Source organism: Xiphophorus maculatus, chromosome 1 (genome assembly GCF_002775205.1).
Source record: "Xiphophorus maculatus strain JP 163 A chromosome 1, X_maculatus-5.0-male, whole genome shotgun sequence".
NCBI lineage: Eukaryota > Metazoa > Chordata > Actinopteri > Cyprinodontiformes > Poeciliidae > Xiphophorus > Xiphophorus maculatus.
The window spans coordinates 11454750-11472760 of record NC_036443.1 but is presented as its reverse complement, the minus strand read 5'-3'; the positions used below and the strand labels follow the sequence as shown (position 1 = coordinate 11472760).

The 18011-nt window shown below is 40.0% G+C and overlaps 1 protein-coding gene across 1 annotated transcript; it reads right to left on the bottom strand.

The window, feature by feature from the left end:
* Positions 1–726: 726 nt before the first annotated feature.
* LOC102218635 (beta-citrylglutamate synthase B-like) lies at positions 727–17853 on the bottom strand. The gene is made up of 5 exons (XM_005808927.2): positions 16972–17853; positions 9542–9772; positions 7735–7821; positions 6494–6697; positions 727–4432 (listed from the first exon to the last, which is right to left on the bottom strand). The coding sequence occupies exons 1-5, from the start codon at positions 17132–17134 to the stop codon at positions 3912–3914; spliced, it is 1206 nt and encodes a 401-aa protein (XP_005808984.2). The 5' UTR covers positions 17135–17853; the 3' UTR covers positions 727–3911.
* Between the last annotated feature and the right edge of the window lie 158 nt (positions 17854–18011).

Below are 18011 nucleotides of genomic sequence, written 5' to 3'. Positions count from 1 at the left end.
AAAATTCAAGAATGAACGAGGAACGAAGTGACAAAGTGATATCAATCTGGAAAAGGTTATGTTATGACAGAGGAGGTAAAGATAATGAAATGCTGCTGTGAGGATCTGGATTTTATGAACGTGGATAGTAATTATAGCGGACGACTTAACTTCTATAACAACTCTTGATAACTTTTAGGAAATTAATCTGTGGACTGAAGTGAAACTCTTTGGAGTCTGTGCCTCTTCCTACATCCTCACAAAATAACATCATAACTACAACCAAATAGGATGGTAGGGACTTCACAGTCTGCTTGTCATGACTCATCACAACCTGACGGAGCCATGAATTTAGCTCCCTACTGGTAAATATTGAAGGAGAATATCTGTCAGTTTGTGACCTTCAGCTCAAGCGCATTCAGGTTACGCAGAAGAATTTTTAACGTTCTCAACAGTGATGTAAAAGACTCACTGTCAGTTCTGTCAAACGCTTGTTGCCAAACTAGTTATTAAGTTTATTGGGTTTTTGTTTTTTTTACCAAACACCAAGGTGGTATGGGTTACTTTTTCCTTCACAATTGACAACTTTTTAAAATCGTGTTCATATTTAGGTTACCTTTATCTGATAAGTGTTTTTGATGATCTGAAATATCTAAATGTGGCAAAATAGGAAAACCAGTTTTCCGAGGCATCTAAATGAAATGACATCTGTAAACATGTAATAAAAAGCAAAAGGGCACATTTTCATTGGTTTGAATAATGACTCTTTATTTTTAATCAAAAAAAAAAAAGAAAGAGCGGGATTTGTATTTACATGATTTTGGACATTTGTGAACAACAATCTTGTGCCAGAAACAAAAAGAAAAAAGGTCAATGACATTTGCTAAGACAGTTTCTATGCAACCGCGGTCATATTTTCCATCTTAGCAATCTTGAACTCCCTAGTAAATAGTTTATGTCTCATGAGCAGAGAGCTGCAGTGAGTCACGTAAGCTCAAATGTAGTTTAGATCTTGCAAATAAAAGTATGCTGGAAATCTTTCAGCAACTAAAACTTCCTTTAAAATGTTTAGATACGATTCTTTGTCAAAACATTCTTTGCTATGTACTCTATTAGTGTTAACTGTACTGACCTACAAAAAAAAAAGGTTACTGTTTTTGGCATTTACATTTTTGTTCAAACAAAAACTTGAATAATTCTAATTTCCCTTTTTAGTTTCACGAGCAAATAGTTATTAAGGATAGAATTGGAAATGTAATAGTAACCTTTTTAAACAGTAGTTCACAGCTTCCCACCCAGTCATACAAGCTCGTTCCAGGCCGTCCACAGAATTTACTTCTGACATTTGTCTTATTTAATGTATTTCTTCAGTAGCTATCCTCTTCACCATGGCAGCTGACCAATAAAGACCAGGCATAACTGAAAACAGCTTATGATTCAGCTTTCACCCTGAAAATCAGAGTTAAGACATTCTGACTGCACCATCGGAGCTACCAGGGTAACGCTGACGAGATGTGTTCTGTCATGATTTAAATTAATTATCGCACAACAGGATCTGCGCGAGACGAACAAGTGTTTCTTTCCTGTCGATGGCTATTTATGCCTGGGATCTTCACTGATGTACAAGATGTACAAATACAAGCTTTAATGCAGAGTCAAAGACAAGACGGGGAATGTTACAGTTCACCCAGCGAAGTGTTCAGGATGTTGTCGGCCACGCTCACTGTCCTCGCGTGTTACCAATGTAGACATGAACAGATTTCACAGCTTTTGATCGTTTTCATCATATAGATACCAAACAACATCACAGTAGTGTTGTAAACGGTGTGGAGCCACTGCGATCACCTGACACAAGAGATCAAAATAAAAGCTGCCCTTTCTCCACCCCTCCCCCCCGAACTCCCGGTTACCATGCCGAACCCTCCAGCAGGACGATGTTTAACCCCAGACAGGAAAGTTTGGCCCACGACAAAGGAAAATGGGGGGAAAAAAAACAAGCTTCACAGAGGTTTCACTTTATTGAGACAATATTAGTGCACACAAACCACTTTTTTTCTTCAAAAATCCCATAAATTAGGAAGAAAACATGGAACAATTATGAAACAAGCAAGGAAAAAAGTGAATGTTAACCATGGTATACACCACGTCATACTGTAGTTTTCAACCTTTTTTCATTGTTGTTGTTTTTTTTTTCTTGTTGTTTTGGTCTACATGTAATTATGTGTTATGTTTATGACATGTTTTAAGCTTGGATGGATATTCCATACCTTTGTGGAAGGGTCAGGACTGAGATCCAGGCTGCTTCCCTGAGTTGTGTTCAACAGAAAGGGTTGCAAGCCTAAAAAGTCGACTATGTGGACGATTCGGGATTTTTATTTGTGCTTTTGATCAAAGTTGGCCTGATAACATTCCCAAGTAATGGACAATACTGTTTCCTACCTTATTCCTCTCCTATAAGGTACACAGAAGGTAAAGCCAAAGGAACAAAAGCTGCAAATTATAAAGTTTTGGTTACTGAAATCCCTGGATTTTTCTTTACTCTACAAGGGAGGTGGGGGGGGGACTATTTTAAAAATATATTTAATTTTTTTCCCTTTTTCTTTACAAGGTGGGTTGATTTTCTTCAACAACTAACAGAGGATTTTTGAAAACAATACAAATCTAGAGTTAACATGACTGTGAACTAACTGGATCCACGGCTGTTAGCACCAAATTGCAGCTTTGGAGCCTTTTAAAGCCACAGGTCTGTACAATGTAGTTTGTCCACAGTAACTTATAAAATAAAAAATTAAATAAATAAAAACTAGCAACGTTTTTTTCTCTGTCCGGCTGTTCCAGTTTCATCAGCTGCATACTAATAAGCCATGTAGTTAAATTTCGCTATCACTAATATTTACAAAAAAAAAAAAAAAATCTAACATAACATAAACTTAACACACAGTTATATTTTAGGTCCTAGACATGAAAGGAAGGAACACCAGGTCTGTACGGTGTTAGGGCCTAAGCTGATATGTACTGTATGTGTCTATGATGTCCTACGGCAGTGAGACATCTCTGCTCTGAGGTATATTTTGCTTTCAGGTGATGACACGATTTAAATATGCTCTCATCCTTCCTAAAAATGTCATCTAAGAAAGAAAAAGACAAAGCTGTTTTAATAAAGTGCTAGGCATTTTGTGGGTTTTTTTGTATTATTATTATTATTTTAAAAAAGCAGATAGCTGCTGCTGGTAATACAACAAATAATCTAAAATGTAAACTGAAAAATGGTGTGAAATCATCTCGATGTATGAGTTTTAGCAGAACAGGACGAGTACTTTCTGACATAAAAGTTTGCACACTTGCAGTTTGGTCTCCGTCTTGTTATCTGTCATTTTCAGGAGCGCTTCACTGCTAAATAGGAACGATATGCCTAGCGTGAGGGTACATTCAACCTAAAAATACTTCATTTTGCCCGCCATCGACCAAACCTTGCCACACCATTACAACCTTTATTTGCATTTTTTTTTTTTTGCATTGTGAGGAGGGTTAAAAACATGGCATTTAATAAAATTCTTCACCCATCTCAACATAAAAACAAATATACACCAGAAGAGGCCGGTTTTGGCATCTCATATGCTGTATGCCTTTGTGATAAGTTGACACCATACACTTATTTTACATGCCTCTGTGGGATTTGAAAAAATGCAAAGAAAGGAGAGTCAGGGGAGCAGCCATAGATCTTTTTGCTCAAAAGGAGATGGCTCCAGTTTAGATGTTTGTCTCTGCTGTGTCAGAATGTGTGATCGGTTTCTCTCAGCTGTTTTTATGTTATGAACATCTATTTGAGAGTGATATGTGTGTTGTTTTTTTCTTTATTTTAAATGAATGCTTGTATAAGTGTATGTACTGTACGTGTGTGACTGTGGGGTGTATGCGAATTTGTTCGATTCTCACTCAGTCAATAGCTTGATCTCATTGGCCAGGAGGTTGTTGAAGTTGTACGCTGCGTCGGGGAGGTCGGGGAGATCGGACAGGGCGGAGGCTGGCGAGCGGCGAGGCGATGACTGCGAGGGCTCGGCCAGCTCGGGGTCACTTTCGCTGGAAGACGAGCCCACGCTCATGTTGCAGACGGCCTCCGGCAGGGAGCCTCCGCCCGCGTTCACCATACACACCTCGGGCTCGCTGCTAGTCTCGCTGGTGCTGGACACGACGGACAGCAGGGACATCTTCCGAGTCAGGCGGCTAGGAAGCGTGGAGAGGGCAAAGTCAGCGATAATCCCCGCCACGTCGATCCCGCAGGCCTGGTCGAAGGCGATGAAGCCCACGTTGGCGTTGGCCTCGCAGACCACAAACGAGCCGTCGTTGAGCTGGAGGAGGTCGACGCCGCACACGTCCATGCCCAGGATGTTTGACACCTCGATGGCCAGCTGCTTGCCCTGCTCGCTCAGGGGGCACATCATCCCCACACCACCTAAACGGTCAGAGACACGCCAGGTCAGTGAATACACCAAACAAAAAAATTAACTCTGCGACTGGACTGATTGTCATCGATGTAGTAGTAAACCATGTGTGATGATGCATAAAAAAATATGAAATCTTTAAATGAAAGATATAACTGAAAAACTGATCTCCTTTCTTCACATCTCGCATATTTTTTCAAAAACCTTGTTCTGCTACATAAATAATCTGCCAACTGATGACCTAATTATGTCACAGAGCATCACGTCTTCATGCAGGCTAGCAGGACTCATGCGCTGACATTGGAAATCAGCCTTATCAACTTGAGTGCTGTGTCACTTTAAGTTCTCAGGGTGAATTAAACACAAGTGGTGATTCTGCACTACCACACATTTGGAGGGATACAGTCTGAAATGTTGTCTCCCATTCACTGATGACAGCAGAAGTGGAGTTAAAGCTTAGAGTAGGAGGAAGCTATTCACACATGAAATCAGGACATAAATTATTTACCTAATGACAGTGCTGGTGAGAAGCTTGACTACACTCGTCTGGTTTTACTATTATATTATGAACATTTAGTAAATGCACTCTAACCATCTGTTTCCATGGCTCTTTACAGTTACGATTGGGTGCACAGATAAACACACAGACAAATTTTTTGATAAATGCCTTTTGTAGGTTTTGTAGCCATGAACAAGGTTTTGACTTAATTCTGGTTGGCTGTTTTTCATTGGTCATTGATTCTCCTAAAATGAATTGAGTCTCTGGCACTGATATCACTTTTAAGTATAATCCACAAAATGTCAGCTGGGTTCAGGCCAGAGCCATTTCAGAATAAAAAATATTAGGCTGTTTTTTCTGTTCTAAAATCAAACTTTGGAGTTTTGGTTCTGTTCTGACCTTGAAGGCCGTTCAGGTCTCAACCACTTGGATGTTGAATTGAGGAGGCGTTCAATAATTTAAACCTCCATTTTTACATTCACTTTTAGCAAAACACTAGGATTATCATATTAAAACAGACAGTCAACACATAAAAAAAACAAAGTACCTGAGATCTGGTACATTGTTTTCAGGTTTGAAAACTGCTCATTGACTACTCAGAGCACACATCAGTCATTGTGAAATTAACAGTTTTGTTTCAGTTGGCCATTAAAATTTTCTTGAGGAGATATTTGACTAATGCCTGTGGACAGCTGTAGACGTCTTTTGAGCGTTAAGATTGAGACTTAAGATGGAGCCTGGAGTTTCAAACCAATGTCTTTTCATTTGAGGGCATTGGTTAATACTTGGACAGAATCAGGTGTTCTAAAAAAACACTTATTCCAAACACACATTAAAAACTAGTTTTGTGAGTGAATACGGTAGACTAGAATTTGCCACAAAAGCTTCTGGAACCCCTTTGGAAAACCAGGGACTATATTTACAAGCCAGTTCTGTGGCAGGAAAAATCTTCCCTTACTGGTCCCAATGGGGGAAAGTGAGGCTTTACATCAGCACAAACACAAATGCCAGTAAATAAAAGACATAATAAAACAGCATAAATAAGAGTAGTTACATTTCTACATACCTATAAAAGTACAAATGCTATAATGTTGCACAATAGTTTAGAGTCCTTTGAAAGTAAACAACACTTTATGGTAGAGGTACTATAAACAATCAAATACATGCAAAATAATGAAATAAATAAAATAAATAATTGCAACAAATAAATGTCCAACAGAATATCTACAGAAGTGTGTGGTTTATCTGAAACTTGTTAAGGGACACTTGAATACTTGAATGTGTGTGTATAGTTTTGATTCAGTATGGATTAAAGAAAAATGTTTAAAAAGAGACAATTACGGTAATGACATTATAAGAAATGCCTCCCAAAAAGGCACAAAAATTACTTTGAGTGTATTTCAGCTTCTCTCTGAAAGTGTATGCTATAAAAGCCACCACAATAAAAACACAGAAGTCTGGCAAATTAAAGAACAGTTGAAACGAAGCAGAGCGGCCAACTGTAAGGATGAGGTAGTGAGGCGTGCGGGGTAATTAAACGTGTGTGATTGGTGCCTCTCAGCTGTTTCCCTACCCAGGGAGCAGTTGCTCTGCATGCGTCCGTCGGTGGAGCAGCGTAGCATGGAGCCAACAACACGGCCGCCCACCAGCACCACCCGCACGTCACGGCCGTGAGACTCCTTCACATACTCCTGAAACAGGTAGGGGGTATCATGGCGGATCAAGTGACACAGATCCGTCAGGTGGTGTTTGTCGCGCGCCAGGAACACAGCCTTGCCTAAGAGAAGGAAGGAGACACTAAATGAGGAGAAGAAAGGAAAAATGAGCAACTCTTCAGGCTAACGTCACACACAGACTTGTTAAATAAATATTCATATATTTGCAGGAGTGGTTCATTATGAAGTGCGAGTTCAGGCTGAGCAGCTATTTTGCTTACAAGCAACTGCTCTCTGGTGAGCAACTCCCATTTCTCAAAGTGCTGACAGTACTCTCACAGCCTCTTCTCACAGAGCATAGAAGATGCCCGTTTTAATTAGCTCTGCCTCTTTACTGGACCGCTGAGCTGTTCCAACGATGATCACTTTATAGCTGTGGGATCATGCATCCAAAAATTGTAATTACTCAGTATTATTATCAGAATATATTGGGAAAAAGCCTCGATGCAAGTCAGAGGTATTGGTGTTGTGACAATTATTATAAGTTTTGAATTAACGCCCTCAAAATGAGATCACATTTTGGTTAGGACATTTTGAATCTGTCTAATGCTAACAAATAATACCCAAACTAGACATTTGTTTACAGGCCTTAGTATCTGAAGGAAGCTGGGTTTCAACCAGTGCAATGGTCAGCTAATAAGGAGACAACAACAAACCATAAAACATGTCAGTTGTGGCTCAGCAGTGTCAGCTGTCCAGGACAACGCTACGTGATGGAAACCTCGGCTACCAAATACCACGGTCATTTCTTCATCAAGCCTCTAACAAAGCAATAGCTATAAATAGGAATCAGCTAATGGCTCTTCATTAAGAATGAGGGCTTTGTCGTAGAGGCGGTATATTAATGGCTCAAGCCCCTTATGAACTCAGGAAAAATGATGAAACTTAGCGCTCATTTGTTAACTAGAAACACAAATTATTAACCCGTCTTTACAAGAATGGGTTTTGTGTTTGCGGCAGCAGCGGAGTGGTAATCATTTAACACTCTGTCAATGAATTTCATGTCAGGGTGGGCTAAAACCCCTTTCATGTGGACATTTTAAAGTGCATTGTGGTGACCTGGGTGAATGACAGGAAAGTAATGGGCGTATCGCCTTACCTCTGTGGCCACGTGCGTTCTTCACCACCACCGGGTATCCCAGCGGCTCTGCCTCATCGATCATCTTACGGAAGTTGTCGTGGCCCCCTGAGAAATGCCCATCCAAACACGCACACAGAAACATCCACAACCACACATTAAAGCACATTAGGAGCTGCTCTTCCTCCTGTGACATGGTTCACACATCACAGCCAATCTGGCAGGACGAGCAGGGGGGGGAAAGAAGCATGTTGCCATGGAAACAAGAGTTACTCAAAACAGCGATGCTGTAGGAGTGCTGCCTGAGCTTGGATCTGTTGCCTGGGTTTGTAGAACAGAAGAGCAGAGTCACTGACCGATGCATGTCATGTAAGGCAGCCAAGCATATCTGACAGTGATTTATAATGGCGGCTTGTTTTGCGATATGCTTCAGCTTCCTGTTTAGAATTGGGGAGGGAGTGCAATAAAAACAGGTTACATAAATGAAGGTTTTCTCATTTTCCACCCCTGATGCGGTCTCAAAGTCTTCATTTTCTTGCCTGCACTTACCTGGCATGCAGTCAAAGCAGCAGATGCAAACAACCCTGTGACTTTGCGCTTTCCTGGTGTGCTAAATCACATGTGTTTTCACTCAGACTAGAACAAAAAAAAGTGCCTGAAAGAGTTGAGGGAGATAGCAGATAACAAATCAACCAGTGAGCTGCTATGGTAGTCACTGGTAGAGGCAGCAAAGCAATTGCATGTTTTATTTTGGAAAATGAAAGGGCATGGGGAGGTGCTGGTGGGGGTGCTGGTTACATAAGCTCTCCAGCTGCTCTGCATGCATCGCCTGGCCTACTGTGCTCAGAAACACATGGAATGTAGGCCAAACAGCCCCCGCTCATTCTTTTTTTCCCCCACTGTCTCTATCCTTCCTTTTCTGCTCTCATGAAAACCACAGTAAAGCAGTTTTTTTTTTTAAACACAAAGAAATGTGCACTGTTAGAAAAATCCACAAAGCACAATAAATAAACACGAGAGGCTCTGCTGTACTCCTCGTCTTCTTTTCATTTATCAAAACTTTGTTAGGTTTGTGGCCTAGGTATTTCCTGTTTAAGCAGGAAATACCTATGCAGGCTTATAAAGTGCCTTCCACAACGGTTCATACATGGTTTTCTCAATTTTTCAAAATTAAAAATCTGAAGAAAAAAAATTGCATTAATATGAATTATTATAAATAGGGTTGTTGTTCTGTTCTGTTGGTTCTCTGCATATTTTCTTCTAAACTTTCACAGTACTTAGCTCAATTCTTCTACCAACCAACTCTGACCAGCTTCCCTGAGCCTCCCGAAGCAAAGTTTCCTGCAGCATGATGCTGCTTCTGCCATGTTTCACAGTGCATTTAACAAACTCTACAGTGTTGTTTTTTTCTCCTTAATTAGCACTCTGTATCTATAGTCTATTAGATTAAAGCCCAATAACATACAATAAAGCTTATGTTGGTCATTTAATACTGTGACAAAATTTAAGAGGTGTGATTACTTTCTCAAAGCATTGCACAATGAAAATACAAGGTTTCATAATGAAGCTGAAGGAGAAGCTTCATATCATGTTTGCTGAATTTTTACAACTTCTTACAAGAAAACCTGGTGATGGCGCCAGGTTTTATCTAAAGAAACATTTCATACTTTTTCCACAACTCTTGCACAATTTGTTTCTTTAATGGATTTCAGGTTCCGAACATGGTCACCATAATGTTTGTTCTCATACTGGGGAGTTGTAAAAGTGCTTTTTACAACTTGCTTTGCTTGTTGTTGTCAAAAAAGAAGGTCTAAAAAAACATTTTTACCGTAAGAGTAAGTGTCAGGAAGAGGGACCCCATGGCCAGCCAGTTCCTGAAATGTCCAGAATTTGTTGACACAGTTGAGTATGGCCTGGGGCCGGTTGATCAGCCGGCAGCCCATCTTCTCCAGGTGGCGCAGCACGGTAATGTCACTGTCCGACTGCACCCAGGGCGTGGGGACTCGCACTAACACCACCTGAGGATAAGATGTCACCAATTCCTGCTCCACCCGCAGACCTAGAGGAGGATCAGGAGGAAGGGTTGATGAATAACGGGTAAAAAATAGACTAATATTAATCAAGAATCGGGTAAATATTGATGTTTACAGTGGTTGGCTGATTGTTCAAAGGTTTAAATAAAAAAGTTGTTTCACTCAAGCCAATAAATATGCAAGAACTCTTAAGTTTTTGTGCTTTTCCTATTTTATCACAAGAGAGCACATCTCCAGTTGGAAAACACATGAAGCAGAAAACATCAAACTGCACAATCTGCTCAACATCTTCGGTTTTTGTTGCTGTTTGACCCTCTGTTATCTAGAAACTACAGGTGCGAGCAAAATGCATGACTTGTTTTCTGTGTTTAGATGTCAAAAGGCCATGCAGCTGTATTTACACGTTTATTTTCCTGGTCACATATGAAGTCTGGAAAAAATGTTCAAGGGCTTGGATGTCTGGCACAAAAGAAAAGCTGACTCCACCTTTGGAAAAACGCATTCAGACTCAGTTTTCATATGAGTAGAAGGAGTGAGTCGGTCAGAACAGTGTACCAAGCAGAGACATGCAGGGACTGCAGCGAAGACTGCACAACCTGATGATGCATGTCCTGAAAGTCCCTCCTGCCTTGGCTCTCAGAAGTACTGCAATATGCAGCTCATAGACCAATAACTAAACATATTTAGTGATATAATGGATTCACTATTCTGTGGATTCAGTGTACCTCTGAACCGCTGAAATGCCAGGATTGCATGTCTTGATTTTAAAATATGCACTCAAATAAAATATCCATGATATATTGGGCTATAATCAAGTCCAGTCTTCCATTCCTTGTTTAATATGCGGTGCCATTTGTAAACTTACATAGTGAAACACTCAACAGCAATAATTTTGGTTATTTAGCTTATCAAAATAAATGATTTTATTTTTAAAATAAGTTTAAAAAATTATATTTTCACCATGTCATTCATTTATTTATTAATGTCACAGTTTGAAGCTAAATATTTAGAAAGCTAAATATTTTGCTCCAGACTAAAAATGTTGTTAGCAAGCTACATATTTAGGTTAACAAGCTAAATATTTACTTTCAAGCTAAATATTTATTTAGAGAGCCAAATAGTTAGCTTACAAGCTAAATAATTACCTCCAAACTGGTTGCTAACCAAATTTGGTTAGCAAGGTAAATAGTTAGCAAGCAAATATTTAGTTGGCTAACTAAATGCTTAGTCTGCTAAATAATATCTTTGAGATAAGTATTTAAATTGAAGCTAAATAAATATTTAGATCGCTCATTAAATATTTAGTTTGAAACTGCGACATTTATAAACGAATGATTAACATGGTGAAAATATCAATTCCCATTGTTTTTCTCTTGTGACCAGCTAAATAACACAAATTATTGCTGTTAATTTTTGTCTGTGTAATTTCACAAACGGCACCCCGTAGTTTAACAGTCAAATACTGTCTTAACGGAAATGGTGACCAGGATCTAAAATGTTTAGCTCTGCTCTATTGAAAGTCAAATCGACCTTGGCTTCCAATGCCTCAGCCTGACACCACTTTTTCTCATGCAAATTTGAGCTGAGGAACAAAAGGCTATCTGAGCACGTCTGAATTGGTCACTGATCAACTGTTTCAATTCAGGGCAGAACGAAAACAAGGGGGGAGTACACAATCTTGTGAAGTATATTGCCGGCGAAACAGAAACTACACAGATTTGGCTCAAAAAGCACCTGTAAGCTTCCTTCTAGAAACGACTAGCGCTAACACCCTTCTGAAGCTTCACAACAGAATCACATGAGTGGATCGCTTTGATATTTGCAGCACAGATGGCATATTCATCGGCCATGGACCACAGTTTGGCAGCATTTCATTGGAAAATTATTGTATTTTTTTAGTTGGCATGCAGGAAGATTTTTCAGCCTGTGATCACAACAACTCGTTTGGACAATTGGAATGAAGATGTGTGTATTTGCAAGTTCTCCGAGTCCAGACAACAGGAGAAGAAGACACATTTGCACAATGCATTCACTATGATGCGAGTTTTAGCCCTCTTCCAAGCTGCAGGCTTTTCAGAGAGACGAGACAAAGCATGCGGAGATCATTAGAGGTCAAAGAAACTCAGTGACTGCGGCCCAGACAGTTACTGACATGTTAGCAGATGAATTTGTGTGTGGGTTTATTTTTCTACGTATTGATTTATGTAAACAGGTAAAAAGAGGAAATGATTAAAGATGAAATGAACACCAATCAAGAATGTCTTGAAGAAGACAGGAGGGCAGTTTTAGGAGGGAATGTGTCGCATTAAAATAGAAGAGCATGATGAAGCCATGAAAAGATCCATGCCCCTCCTGTTTTTCCTCTTCCTCGTCCCCTTCCTCTTGACGATCTCGGCAAAGAAGCGGGAGGATTCATTGCCTCTCTCCATTCAGCACTCTCACAAACACTGGTGGTTTTTGCAGGCACCATGAGTGCTGTTACAGTGGGAAGTGTCAGGGGATGTGCTCTCATGGTTTTTGACAGACAGTATTCACAGCGCTCGTCTCCGTCTCCAGGGGGACCAAACAGAGACCAATGAGCAAGCCGGATGAATCAGCCCTATTCATCGGTGCGAGTGTTTGTGTGCTTTTTGCTGTCTGTCATGTGACCGTCATAAAAAAAAAAAAACTTAGCAATTTATCTGGATAATGATTCAAGAATACAGTAGTGTTCTAGGAAATACAGTCGGTTTATACTAAAAACTGAGAGGGCTGTGTTTTATTGTTGGTTCCGCCGATCAAACTGTTTCCACTTTATTCAACGGATTGTGTAGATTCGTCCCATTTCCATCCTGACCAACAAAGCTTTAAAGAATAGCAGGCATTCTATACATGCCACTGTAACGTCACAAAGCAGACTGACAAACGCTGTACTAGTGTGTCTGGCTGGTCAGTCCTGTCCATTCTGAAAACACTGTAATTCAGTCTCACTTAAGCTTACTAAACCCTTTTTCTTTGGTTTGATAGCAAACTAAACAGCTGCCTCTTTTAGCTGCTACATGTGTATATATCTTCATACCAGCAGCAAACATGAGACCAGATTAAATGAAAGAAATCCATGGATTGTTTTAATATTTACAGAATTTAAATTAAGGCACTGAAGACATAGTAGATGACTACAAAATGTGACTAAAAATGAGCAATGAGTTACACAAAACCGAAGGAGCCGGGAAGAATATTAATTACTAGATGCTATGCTAAGGAGATTCTAACACTTTCAAATTGTGATATTTTGATTTAGTAAACCTACTATAACTGATTGCTTTAATAGATGACAGTTTAGGACATGTTTTATACTTTTACAAAGCATTGACTGACCACCGGCGTCAAGTAACAGCAAGCAGCTCAACGTCAAAAAAGGCCTGCTGAAAAGTTGCTATCTTATGCCTTCGAGCACTTTTGGTGAAATGCCAGAGTAAGTGTTGCACTAACTAAACTGTTTAGAGGAGCTGCCAGAGGAGAATGCATAATCCCACTCAGAAAGAGTAGGATTAAATATTCGTTTAAAGCTTCACATAAGTGACATTCTGAATGTGTCAGGTAACGGACATTTTTCCTCCAAACAAAAAGATAAAAGTTTTTTTTATCGTTATTTTTCATGACAACTTCATCATGCACATATTTTTGCTTGCGTTTAGTCGTCATTTAATCTTTGTCATTTATAATGTTTAATTATCATGATATTGTTTCTCAAAGTTATATCCTATAGATGCTGTTTTACATCAGGCATAGGGCTTGCTAATAAAAACTACCCTGAAGGTAAACTCTGGTACATTTTTACTGAACTTCTCAGCTGTTTATTGATGAGTGCATTTCTATCATTTACAAGAAGACAAAGAGCAGTACCCACTATTATTAAAAACATATGGCAACATGAAATCTACCAGTTTCAAGGAGGAGCCGATTGCTCCTGCAGACCTGACTTACTAACCTGCTGATATCAGCTTGTTACACTGGCATTGCGCTATAAAAAACAGAATGAGATAAAATATCCTGAATAGCCCTGTTTATTTGAAAATCATTTCTACACTTAGCAAGTATCTATCCTATAGTTTTCTTTCATCCTATAGGTTTTTTTTAAGTTTGTGCATAATTGAGATATTATTTAAATGTTATCAATAACATTATAGCTATATTAGTCAAGATGTTTAAAAGTTTTAAAAGTGGTAAGAATAATTCCATCTTTTTTTGCTTCAAATAAAGCAGTTTAGATCAGTAAACAGTTTTTGTTCTATATATATATATATATATTTTTTTTTTATTAATGCTGTGATACTTTGTACTGACTTATGCCTTTGCAGTTTTATGTTGTTTAAGATAACGGAAATTCATTTCGTTTCTCACTATTAATATTGTATTGTATTAATAATCAATACAACTTAGATGGAGATTGAGTAAACTATATAGTAAATATGGACATGTGTTAGCAGACTAACATACAGAAGAACTTAGTATAAAAAAAAGAGTATTGTAAATATTGACCTATAATGTAAGCTTTATTACATTGCAACGTGGCTGGTTGTACAGAAACATCACAAATTACTCGCATTCCAGCTTAAGCAATTATTTTTGTATTAGAAAATAGAAAGTTCAAAGGCTTTAAGTCTAGTAATCATTAAGTAAACATTGCTCTATTGTCTACTTGCAACCATACAAATTCCTTATCTACATGCTTGGTCAAACTTGGATCATATGATCAGAGAGTAAATAGTGTGATCCTTTTCAGCGATGAGACTTTCAGTTAACGGTGATTTGGCAGCCTACGCTGCCTTTATGATGTCATCATAAACAATTAAATACTGTACAACAACTGAGAAGCATATATATTTAGCTTAGTTTAGTTTAAGCCTAAATATGGAAATATGTGGTTTCCAAGAAAATGTATTTTATATCTAGATAAGAAAAACAACAAGATAGGAACTTATTTGCAAAAACCAATAAAATGCAAATGGATCCTTTCTGGGCTCAATGTTATCTTTAGCAAACTGGACTACATTTGCAGCTTGGTTAATAAAATAGGTCAGATCACAGCTCTGCAATGAGACAACGCAAAGTAACTTAAACATAGCATCTGTTTGAATAGACTGAAGATGTAAAAAAATAAAACAAATACCACTAATAATTCAAGCAACAAATACTCGGTGTTAACCTATTATATCATAGTTGTTACAAGTTGAGACACTACTTCCTGAAAAATAAAGCATTATTTCATAACACTCCTGATGCTCACATAGCTGCCGGTGGTGAACAAAGTTCACAATATCTCTGTCTTCCATGTTCACTGGCACAGACATGCTGCATTTATCATCAGTGGGTAATGCTACGCCCACTGCCACGCACCAGGAACACAGAGGCTTATGAAAACCATTCATGTCAGGGCTTTAAATATATCCAATCATGGGATGTGAAATGCTGCTCGCAGACTGGGCTGCTGGGTTCAGCTGTTTTATGCCAGCGGAGGTTATTTGTCATCAAAAACAACTAGTGTTTCCGCTATTAGAGATGCCTCCATCTACAGACACACTGAAACCATTAAACTGGGCCAGACTTGGATTGTAAGCTGGTCCTGTCTAATTTATAACACTAATAAATCTTTGTTAATTCTGCTCTTTGCTCTGGTTTTGCATCCTAATCCATGTGTATTTTCATGCAGTGTCGTAGAATCCAAAAAGTCCTTTTTTCCGATCTAAGTTTAAATAGTTGATCTATACGATCTATAGTTGATCATATAACACATGCATTTTGTTACTTCCCATGTAGGACGCCTTCGTCACAGACAATCTGTCCACTCGTTCTTAATCTGTGATGTCAAGCCAAGGCTCAAGAGACATTTGTACAGACACTTAAGCTAGTATGGATTACCAGCCAAACTAAGAACCCTGTTCGTGAGTATCCCACTAAGCCACAGATCTAGACAGTGATCCACCTAGAAAAGGTGAATTAACTCATGTGATCTCTCAATGGGTATTTAGGATATTTAAACATTCCTATTTATTCACAGATTAGCCTAGTTGTTGGGTCAGATTGCTTTGTGGCTGCCTCTCTTTCCACTTTTAAAGATGCCTGGTAATTGCATGCGTACATCGTCAACATGGCTGACAAATGCAACAAGCTCGTTCGGCAGGACTATGTGTGAGACCCATCCCAACCCATCCTGCATTTTCTCCCATCTATTCACCCTTTGCTAATTTCAAACTGCAGCATTTATGTGCTAATTTAGACCCTCACACCTCTCATCCAGTGACCCAGCCCCACTTCACACCATACTCACAAATTCCATGTGAATCTGTTTATTTTAGAGTTGCTCTTTGTCACTATCAGTTTACCAAGGCCTTCTGCTCCATATGAAATGGTTTGATCCCAGATACAGAATCCACATTGGCAGTACAGACATACCAGTCAGCAATCAACAACAATTGACAGTCAAAATATAGTTCTGACTGTTCTTCTACCAAAGCACTTTCAAAACTGTTTCAGTTTGATACATTTTAACTAGGATCAAAATAGACTGTACTAAATTTGAATCTGTCCATGTGACCGGATTGTACTGGACTGGCTACATTTCAATTCAATGAACTGGAGCCGTTTATCTCGAAAAGTCCTTGACATGACATTTGTTGTTGATTAACTTTAGCTGTGCATACTAACTGAAGTAAATTATAAGCAAAAGCCCTGAAAATATCAACATATGGTGATGCTATAGCTGCATTGAGGCAGGGTGCATTGCCTGATTATACATCTGAAATAATTGCTTGAATTAAGAACGCTATACATTGCAGCAAATGTAAAATCCAAAAAACCAGAGTGACGTAAAAAAATAAAGTAATAACCAAAGCTACGTTTCCCACGCATGGATTACCTTGTAGGTATCAAATATATGTTTAAGCATATCCAGCTGATTAGCTTATATGAGCGGGAAATGCAGCACATTCAGCAGAATTAAATCAAGCGTCATCTCTTCCGTCAATCAGCAGGCAGTCTAGCTTGAAAGTGGGTTAGGCGGTCACTGCTGTGCTGCTCCTCTTCCTCTCTAGAAGAGCAGACCGGGCAAGCCCTACTTGGCACCGGCCTGGTCGCAAAACAATAACTACCCGCCTTTAAGTTCGAGCAAAAAACGTAAACACGTAGCAATCCGTATCAAAACGCATAATCCACTTAAAACATGAGTTAGCTCGGTGATACTTGCCTAGCTGCCCTTGGCTGATCGTCAGCACGATCTGATCCATGAGAAGGTAGCGGAATTCAACATCCTCGTCGGCGCAGCGCTCCTTCAGAGCCCGGTGGATCTGGACCTGAGGGTACTCCTGGCTGATACGCCGGTCGGTCACGAACCAAACCCGAGAGCACATTGTTTGTAGTGTGGATTTGCTAGCTGAAAAATACGCCGTGGAGTGGAGAGAGGTGGTGGTGGGGGTGGTGGTGGTGGCAGGCAGGTGTGTGGTGGGAGCGCGGGATCCGGGCGGCAGAGATGCTCTCACAATGGAGGCGAGCGGCGAGAGCTGGCTGAAAATGTGGCTCAAAAACAAGACCACTTGCTCAACCGCTGTCTGGACCGAACCGGCTCGGGTGAAAACTGTTCAGTATATCACCTTTGTTTTCCGTTGCTTCCGGCCATTTAGTCTGGTCGTGGATTGGATCGTCGAACTCCAAGAGAGAGAGAGAGAAAAGAGAAAGAAAGTAGTTCCGAGACAAGAGACGAAAGAAAACGAGGGTGTTTTCGCCTCCCTTTCAACCGAGACGCAGCTTTCCTGCCACCGAGGCAAACAAAGCTAGAGCCTCGCCGCTTCGGGTTCCCGGCTGAGGAGTCGAAACCGCTACAAAAAAAAAAAAAAGTTTCTCTTTCAACGTAACAGCGACTATCAAAATCGGCGAAACTGAAACAAGCTAACTGATGCAACAACTATCTTTCTGGTCCGTTTGGCTGCTATCCACGCGGTGTTGGTGCTGAAAAGTGCACGCGCTTTAGTTTACAACTCCACTCCTCCGCGTCGTCTCGTGCCCTGCCCCAAAACAAAGGCTCGGACGGTGGGCGGCCAATCACAACTCGTGGAGAGTCTCGGTGTCCACGCAGCAGCCGGAAAAGGTGGGCGAGCCTCGATCACTTGAGCCAATGAGGGAAGAGAAAACGTAACGAGTGGGGGAGAACAGAAGGGCTCGAGACTAGTGGTGGCGCGCGGAATGCAGCGAGAAACACTGCTCGAGACGTCTGCAGGGCGCACGAGACCG